At 47.6% G+C, this 9,750-nt stretch overlaps 1 protein-coding gene across 8 annotated transcripts in view; it reads right to left on the bottom strand.

Annotated features, from left to right (window-relative positions):
• The window catches only part of MTMR3 (myotubularin related protein 3), a 152,631-nt gene that overhangs the window by 79,083 nt on the left and 63,798 nt on the right, over positions 1 to 9,750 (bottom strand). For all 8 annotated transcript variants that reach the window (XM_025193371.1, XM_025193376.1, XM_025193390.1 and 5 more), the window contains one exon: positions 2,424 to 2,520. In XM_025193371.1, coding sequence (XP_025049156.1) covers positions 2,424 to 2,520 — 97 coding nt within the window. The remainder of the gene's footprint in view (positions 1 to 2,423; positions 2,521 to 9,750) is intronic.

The following is a 9,750-nucleotide window of genomic DNA, read 5'->3' as shown; positions in this document are numbered from 1 at the left end:
CAGGGGGTCAGGCTAGATGATCTGTTCAGGTCCCTCCTGACCCTAGCTACTATGAAACTATTAAATAAAAAAGTGGGAGGCAACATTTCCTCCAATGGTTTCCAGTAGAAGTAATGATGGCTACTTTGCCTTGTACTGAACTCGCTGATGTGGTTGTCTGGCATATTCTGAGTGCACACACAACAGATCTGGTTCCTTCAAGGGACTTAGGCAGAACTCAGGTATTACACACACGCTTTACTGAGCATTAGACTAACCTACCGTGCAGTAAAGTGTCACTGTCTACAAATACGCTGCAATTACTGCACATTAGATTAATTTAAAGCACCATTTGATAGTACTGACAGATACAGGTCCTAGCAAATGGTGCTTTAAACTAATGTGCCTCAACGCACGTGTAGAAGGTAACATCAGCTTAACATCAGGAGGCTTGTGGTTCAAGCGCCTACATTGAACACCTTCAAGAGCAAACTGGATGCTTATCTTGCTGGGATCCTATGACCCCAGCTGACTTCCTGCCCTTTGGGCAGGGGGCTGGACTCGATGATCTTCCGAGGTCCCTTCCAGCCCTAATGTCTATGAAATCAGGTGCAGTCTGTGCCCAGTCAGCCACATCAGCAGGGTGCTGAGCCACATGGCTGGCAGCTTCTCCAGCCACGTGGCCCGGGCAGCTCTTCAGCTTCCTGATGCTGGCTCCAGGACCCCTGGCCTGACCCCCGGGGCTAAGTACACAGTCAAAAAGCCTGAGGCTGAATCGATTCAATCTAGACAGCTTTTTCCAAGCAGCATAGACTGAACTGATAACCACCTGAGCTAATGTTCAGTTTTCAATTGGAAAAGGCAGGGGGAGGCCTGCATTGACCTAGGCCAGAAGACAGGGGCCACTAGAATGCATCTCCCAGCCTGCTGGCCATTGCCAGCCCAGCCAAGTGTCCCCAAACCACTGCTGTCCCCACACAGGAGGTTAAGAAGCCCCCTGTCCAGGTGCTAGCCCACCTAGGGGGTGGAGCCTCCCAACCCAGGCCAGGTGCCTATCCATGCAGCCCAGCATGGGACCAGGGAGCCTCCACCTTGGGGGGCTTCCTCCCACCACAGCCCAGGGTCCTCCAGGCCACGGCAGCCCCAGGGAGCTAAGGGGAATTCTTCTCCTCCCCAACACCAACCCCTTGCCTTAGTCCCTGAAAGTCTCAGGGATAGCCCAGGGAGCGGAAGGAAATTCCTCTGGTTCCATGCATTCGTTTTGCCTCAGACTCACAGCAGCTAAGGCTAAACCAGCTGTGGAGGAACACGAGAATTTCCCGCCACTCCCTGAAGCTGCCTGAAACCCACAGGGGCTAAGGCAAGCAGCAATGCCATTTGGAAAAATAATTCCCCTCAGCTCCCTGGGGCTGCACTGGGCTGTGGTGGGGGGAAGCCCCCCAAAGCATGGGTGACCTGGTTCCCCCATGCAGGGCTGCATGGGTAGGCACCTGGCCTGGAGGACTCCTTCTCCCTCTCTCCTGTGGCAGCCGCTGAAGCAAAATCAGCAGCTGGGAAGGGGGAAAGGAAAGGGCTGCCAGGGTCTGAAAAGCCCCCACCACAGGGGCTTTCCTTCCCCCCACATGCTGTGTAGACCCTGGCTAGGAGGGCCTGGGGGTCTGTTCTCCTGCTCCCCAGTCCCTACGGGCTGACGGACACAAGCAAGAAGCAAATTAAGGAGCAGAGGGGCGAGGCAGTCCCTGCTCCACTGGAGCAAGCAGCATAGCCCAGGGCTGCAAAGCATCCTGGGATGCTGGGGGACTGAGTTAACTTGAACTAGGAAGGGAACTGGAACAGAAGGTCCATAAACTGGTTTGATCTAAATCAGTTAAGTCTGATACTACATCCAACCAGGTTTATCTTAAACCAGTTTTGGCAATTTTGAAAGCGGTTTATGTGCACTGAATTTCTGTTCTGTTACAGTTTAAACCAGTTTCTGATCACTTAAACCAGTTTGTATGTAACTTCTGCCCCTAGCCCAAGAGTTTGAGGAAAACAGGTACTAATAGAGAGCAAAAAAGTTTTAAACAGTATGAACAAGAACCGATCCCTTTTTTACTTGGTCAGGCTCCACTTGTACTGTTTTAAGTCTTAATTCACCTGTCCTCCAAGAACTTTCAGTAAAAACACAAAATGAAAATCTGATATTTCTAATGTTTTAAAAAAAAAAAAAAAAAAAAAAAAAAAAAAAAAAATCAAGCACACAATTTTTTTTAAAATACTTTGAAATCAGTTTCAGGCCTAAAGCAGAAAAGGGTCAATATCCCATGATTCCCTCCTTACATATTAGTTTTAATTATAGAACTCCATTTGAATAAATTCTAGTGATCTATAACATAAAGACTGGTGTTTAGACATGACATTTAGTTATGAATCAGCAGTCTACAAGGACCTACAGAACTTACTTATACTTTTCATTGATGTTGGAGATCCTCCAGGCATTGTTCATATCAAAACCCATGCGTTCAACTTCATTTTTAAACCTTGATGTTACATGCTCCCCTGGGCATCAAAGACAAAGAGAAGAAATAAATGAGAAACACAAGACAAGGTTTCCATTTTGCAAAACAGGAAAAGAAAGATACTACTTATCCTAGTTAAAAACAGAAAAAAGGCAATACTCAACAGAAAAGCCACATACGTTTTGTAGCCCCATTTTAAAAAATCTTTATCAAGCCAGCACACTATGTCTAAAATGGCCCTTGGCAATTGCCTCTCCACAAAACAAAGAATCAATAAAAAGATCTAAAAAAATTATCATACTTACACAGACATACAGGAAACACAATACTGTTGAGTAAAGAGCAGCCCATATCCAAACATATTAGATAAACTAAGAGTTATTAAGAGTGTGGACAGATGAAACATGTATACCAATGTAAGTGGTTTTAAGTGGGTTTAAAAAAAAGAAACAGACAAATGATACACACCTTAAAATGGTATAACTCCCAACTAGTCTGTTAAAAATTTAGCCTGGGATGGATCAGGGCTAAAACTGTTTCATCTTAAAATATACTGATACAGGGTTCATCTGTCCGTGTCCTCTCTACAGGCGGTGGCTGCTCTGGACTCCTTTCCGACTTTGACTTCTGAGGGCATGGGGTGTAGATGCAAATTAGATGCAAAGACACAACACTATTTTTTTGTGCTGAACAACTCACTTTCACATATCAGCCTATTCAACCACAACCCCAGAATATCCCACTCAGAATAGTCACATAGTTCTCTTTGGCACCAAGGAACAAGAGAGCTCTGATGAGACTGACATTGCCCAGTCCCAGTCACTTTTACCACCAGCATCCAATAGGTAGTCTTCCCACACTTAGCCTGGTGAAATCGTTCTGCCTCACATTTCGACAAGGCAGGAGTAGGATTATTTCTCCCTAACTCAGAACCTCAACACTCAAAAGAACTCCCAAATAAGCTTCTAGAGCTCCATCTTCGGCCACTACTCAGCACCCCTCCCTCTTGTGAAGTCATTTCCCCATTCCTTGGGACTAAACTAAGCCAACATGTCAGCAAGCAAAAACCCAACCAGAAGGCTAGCATTGAGAGGGTCCAGAGGACGGCTATTTGCATGATGAAGGGGCAGCGGGGCAGGCCCTACGAGGAGAGGCTAAAGGGCCTAAACCTATTCAGCCTCCACAAGAGAAGGCTGAGAGGAGATCTGGTGGCCATTTACAAACTCACCACAGGGGGACCAGCAAGAATTGGGGGAGGGTCTGTTCCCCTGGGCACCACCTGGGGTTACTAGGAATAATGGCCACAAATTGTCAGGGAGAAGGTTCAGGTTGGACATCAGGAGACATTACTTTACAGTTAGGGCTGCCAGGCTCTGGAATAGGCTCCCAAGTGAGGTGGTACTCTCTCCTACCTTGGGGGTCTTCAAGAAGAGGCTGGATAGATATTTGACTGGGATGATATCAAGGCTCCCGCAGTGAAGGAAGGAGTGGGGCTGGTGCTGGGGCAGGTGCTTCCCAGCTGGGGCAGGGCACAGGATGGAGCCGCAGCTTGTCGGGAGGGTACGGGGGGGGGTGGGCAGCTCCCGCCACTGCACGCAGCCCAGGAGAGCATGGGGACGGGGTGCATGTCCCTGGATCTGCACATGGGGTAGGATGGGCTGCCACTGTGGGCTAGGGGATGCGTCAGCCTCTTCCGGGGGCAGGGGGAATGATGGGCTGCACTGGGAGCAGGGACTATGGTGAATTTTGGGGTGACTGCAGCCCCCCCGCCCCCAAACCCTCACCAAGCACCACCACTGCCTGCCCTGAGCACAGCCCTCCCATGGTGCACACAGCAGTGGGAGATGCCTCCTCCCCATGCCCTCTGGATCAGCCACAGCTCTGTCCTGTGCCCCACCCTGGCTGGGCAGCGCCTGCTCCAGCCCCAGCCCCGGCCCCAATCCCTCCCTCACCGCAGGGGCCCAAATCTGCCCCACGCCCCTTCCCTTCACCCTCGCCCCTTCCCCCACAACAGGCTTATCAGTTGGACTCTGCTGCTCTCTATGCTGCCAGGCTATGCTCCTGGCCACCTGCATGCTGCACTGTGGCTGCGCACATGCATGCAGCATTTATCAGCCACATCAGACACAAAAAGCCAATTGCCAGTACTCTCAATTTTCCTCAAACCAGTGCCGATATGATATGGGACCGATGTATTGGTGCACCTCTAGGAAGAATTACTTTCCTTGAGTTGCAAGTGACACTCCTGTTAACACAACTCAATATGCTGGGAAAAAAACCCAACAAAAAACCAAACCAAGCCAAACCCAAAAAACCAGACCCCCAACAAGAGCACACTCTTGGCTCATAATTCCACTTATGGTCTCTACGTCACAGAAAAAGCAGGGAAGGCACTTGTATGTCTCAGCCCCAATAGTTGAGTTGTTGGGACACTTACCCATGAAACCAGGGTTCTAGGGCTGTATCACCCAGAGGAGTTTGAATCTATGTCCCCTCCAACTATCCAGTACAGTGCACTAACCACCATACCACAAGTTATGTATTACCCAGTCCCTCCTCCAACATGCCTTTTGAAGCTGAACCACTACATCCTGTACTGGATAAAACAGACAGGGGCTGCATCTACAAGAGACACTGACTGCTCAGTAGCCCAAGACTACTGCGCAGTAGTGTCACGTGGCAGAAACTGTGATGCGATGCTACTGCATGGTAGTCTCGGGCTACTGCACAGTCAGCGTCACAAAAAAGCTGTTTGTTGGTGCTACTGTGTAGTAACTTGGGTTACTGTGCAGTCATTTAGTACTTGTTTATACAAGTACTAAATGACTGTGCAGTAATGACTGCACAGTCAGCATCTCATGTAGACGCAGCCAAAGAGCAGTGGGAAAGTTTCCACCTTATTGGTAAGAAGGGTTCAGGCTAGAAGAGTCAGGGATTTTGCCTATTCAGAATGGCAGCAGCTCACTCACTGAGACATACAGTCCAGCTTGTTTATTTCCTCCTGGCCTCACATATCTTCTTCTCTTGGCTGTTCCTGAGACCAACTTCAAAATGAGTGCTGAGGAGGGACTTAAAGAACACCTAACTTAGTGATTATCAACCGTTTCTGCTTCAAGGACCCCCTCAATAACTTCTCTCAATTTTGCAGCACCCCAACTGAAAATCACTGAGGTGGATCTGAATTCAGAAAAAATATGGAGGGGGACCTTGAGACTTAAGAAGTTAAGAAGCACTGATCTAGCTGAACCCACTTAAAGGTGGCAGAGACAGGACCTCACATGGCTGTGCCCTGCTCTATCTACTGCCTGCCTACTCCCCACCTCTGGTTCGTCTCCCACAGAGCTGCTCCTATGGGAGTTTGGCATGGTGGTAACCAATCATGGCCTCTCCCACCAGTCTCAGGAGTGTAGAAGTGGAAGGGACAAGCCGGGCTGCAAAGTGCAGCTTTGTCTGTGCATCTGCCTGCCAGTTTGCAGCACAGTGCACTGCTGGGACAACAAGAGGGTGCCTGGGGACAGGGAAGGGTGAGGGAAGGCAGAAGAAATAGTGTCAGTGTTGGTGTAGCCAGCCAGAGGTGTTGGTGTAGGCTGCCCGACGGGGAAGTAGAGCATTTATCTCACACAGGCGAGGTAGTGCAGCATCTCTTCTGGGATTTCAGGGAATCCTGGTTGAGAATCGTTGGCCTAATCTGTGGTTGATGTGCTATACTAGGAAATATGCTACATTAAAAAGATTAAACCCCCTCTGGGTAAAGGGGGAACTTTAACCCAGGTTTTTTACTTCCTGGGCAAGTGGTCTAACCACTCAGCTACTTGGGCTGAAGCATAGAAATGCCTTCCTCCATCATCTCTAGCAGCTAGTCGTGGGTTTTTTTTTTACTGGCTACAATTTTGTGACTTGTGCACATATATTAGGCATGCATACATACACCTGCCTCAGTAGCCTACTGCCTCATGCGCAGCATACATATGTATGCTTTCATGTCCACAATGCAAGGGTAACAGCATCTAAGTGCCGAAAATGCCATGTATGCGACTGGAAAACTGCCATTTAAGTGCATAAAGGGTAATAGAATTCTACTCTGCAAACCCATCCAAATTTTGCCAACGTGAATAATGAACAAAAATCAGTATAAAGGAAGGCCAAAGAGATTAGCTTTCTCATTTCTAAGTGAAAGAAAAGGGACTTTTCCCTACCCTCCTTTTTAAGACACAAGGGCCAGATCTAATTTAGTCTGAATGGCGCCTAAATGGGACTCGCACAGAATTTGAGTGCCTAAGTTCCAAAGAGCAATCCATTTTGGCTCTGCTCCACAAGACAGCCACAAAAGCAGGACCAAGCAAGTGAATGGAGGTGTTTAAAGTTCAGAATGAGTCAAGAACTTCAGTTCTGGAGAGGAGCAGGAGTTCAGGCACACTCTTGTGCCTTATTTTTTTTACCGACTGGCTATAGGCATCTCCAGACTTTCTGGATCACTCTTTGAAGGTACATCCCTCTCCCCATTCTCTGTACAGAGCATCTAGATGCTAAAACTCAGTCCAACTCTTAATGTGGAGGTAGAGGCTCCACTGAATGGTAAAGGGATATTGAATATGAAAATATAAACAAACTGGATTTCTCTCTCAGGCCAAGACCCCCAGATTTTGGGCAGTGGGATGCATAAATGCCTCCAAGACCAAATTTGTTCTGCCCTCTATGGCCTTGAAGTATCCTTCCACAGCACAGCTGGAAAAGAGGAAGTATGTTCAAAATAAATCTGTATGCCAGCTCTCTCAGCCCCTTTGGCCCTATTTATTCTTGGCCTCACAATTCCTTCGTCAAGTGAACTCCATTCAGAATTGCCAGCTGTACTCCTTGTTTTACACAGATCAGGCATCACTGTAAACTGAGCTGTATAAGGAAAATCCTTTGATTTTTTGAACAACTTTTACTTAATGTTGTGCAACAGTGGACGCCTAGCAGACTCAAGCAAAGCTTTCGGTAGCTTTCTTTATGCATTCAATTTCTGAGTTTATTGTATTTCATGTTGTAACAGAGAGCCCTGGGCTCTCTGTTACTTCAAGAGGAAAAGCAGCCCAGCCAGGGAGCTCTGCAGGCTAGGAAGGGTCAGCAGCTGCTGTTTCCCAGGGCAACAGGGCTAATGAGGCACTTAGCACCCAGCCCCTGACTGGATGTAGGAAGGGCCCTGGGAGCATATAAACCCAAGGCTGGGGCTGGCAGGGGAGTCTCTGCCCAGGAGATCCACCCAAGAATGCTGGCTAGTGGCGGATTTACTGTGAAACAAAGTGTGCCGTAGCACGGGACCTGCAATTACAGGGTGGGGGGGATGGCCCCCAGTCCCCAGCCAGGGAGCCTCCCACATTTGGTTTGTGGCCTTCCCTCCTGCCCAGCGGGTTGTGGGTTTCTTCAGCAGAAATTACAGCCACCGCCCATTCCCCCATGGACGTGCTGTGGGGCGGGAGGTGGGGCCCTGCATCCTGCTTAGATCAAAAGGGCCCCACTGTCCGTAAATCTGCCACTGATGCAGGGCTGTTTTGCTGCCTACAGGAACAGGGAGGCTCAGAGAACCTGCCAGGTACCCTGGCTAGGAGGCATGCTATTCTTGGGATAAATGTTTCCCCTCTTAAAAGGGCAGAGGGCTGTTTCCCTTGTTGTTGTTTATGTTACAACCCTGGGGCTTATGATTTACATTACTCTTTCTACTGGTGGTTTGGGATGAGGCTGGAAGGGGAGGCACAGAGGCCTCATTAATGCCCGGAGGGCATTTGACTGCCTTGAGCCCTGCTGGGGGCAGGCTCAAACACAGTTGCACAGGAGCCAAGTGCCAGAGAGCATGCAACTGCACAGGGGTCTGGGGCCTTGCAGACAGGGACCAGGGGTCCGGTGACAGAAGGGACAAAGAGAGCCAGAGCCTCAAAGCTAAGTCCAATCCAGTAGGCCCAGGCTAGAAGGCCTAGCTAGATTAAAGGGGCAGAGGTTGAGGAGACCAAAGCTCCACAGAAGGAACAATGTTTCTACAAGACCTGTGAGGTATGGGGAATGGTAAAGGGGAGGACTTAGAAGCACGCAATTAGCCCTTAAGGCTTTGAGTGCCTTGTGTTGCATATGAAAACTATGAAAGCTTAGACAGTGTCTGTTGCACAAAATACAAGACAGTGGCTGGAGCAAGACTGGGTTGAGGTAACAAGACTGCCACAAGAAAATCAAACTCCACTAATGGATTGCAACCCATTAGGTGCAAGAGTAGAGTGCTTGTGGTACCCAATACCAGACCCATGCCATAAGATAATAATAGTCATAACAATCCTCAACCTGCTACCACACCTGAGAAGTGATGGTTAAAAGTACTGGCACAGACCTAACACACTCACTACATAAATGTAACAAGACTCAGAGCAAGTCAGAAAGAGAAACCTACAAACTACAATTACATATCAATTAAACTAAGTTTCACTAAAGAAAACAAAAGAACTAAAATATCCACTTAAAAGGAAAGCCTGTAAGAAACAAGAATAAGCCAAGGTGCATTGAAAACATGACTAAATATATCCTGGTTAACATGTTCCCCTTTGATTAAGATCTATTTCCCAAAGCAAACATCTAAATTCTGTCTAAAGTTTTATGCATAAGTCAGTCTACTAACTTTATTTAACCCAAAACGAACTCACCCTTATTGTCCCCAGTGGCCTTTGATCCTCACCTTGCATTTGCAGAATAGGTGGTCAGTCTCTAAACGCTTATTGTGCTAAACCAGTGTGTATTCTCCTGAAACTCACACCTATTGTATCCAACGGTCTCTGATCTTCACTATCTGCATGAGCCGTTTGATGCACTTATATATTAGGCTCCAACATTAAAATAAACTACTGAAAAATAGTATTCTGTGATCAACTTCCTAAAGGTATCTCATTCAATCAATACCCATCCTATTTGATTCCAAACTGATCAAAAGCTTGCAAACTTAACAAACAGGATACAATTGTAATATGTTAATTCTAGCCTTGCCTGCTTTTTTTGGACTTCAATTAACCAACTCTCAAGAAGGAATGCTTTGAAGCTATACAACTAAAACAGTACAAAAAACAAGACAGAACTGTCAACAAGATGTGTGCAGTCCAGGAAAGACCCAAGACGCCATCCTGTACCACCCAGTCAAAAGTGAAGGATCCACACTGTGAGGCTGTACAAGAACTGCTTCCTGCCTGCATTGGGTAAAGATCTCTGTGCAGCTAAGATAATACTAATAACTGATAGCTCATTTTATACTGGG

Source organism: Alligator sinensis, unplaced genomic scaffold (genome assembly GCF_000455745.1).
Source record: "Alligator sinensis unplaced genomic scaffold, ASM45574v1 scaffold216_1, whole genome shotgun sequence".
NCBI classification, from domain to species: Eukaryota; Metazoa; Chordata; order Crocodylia; family Alligatoridae; genus Alligator; species Alligator sinensis.
This window is presented reverse-complemented; position numbering and strand designations above follow the sequence as displayed.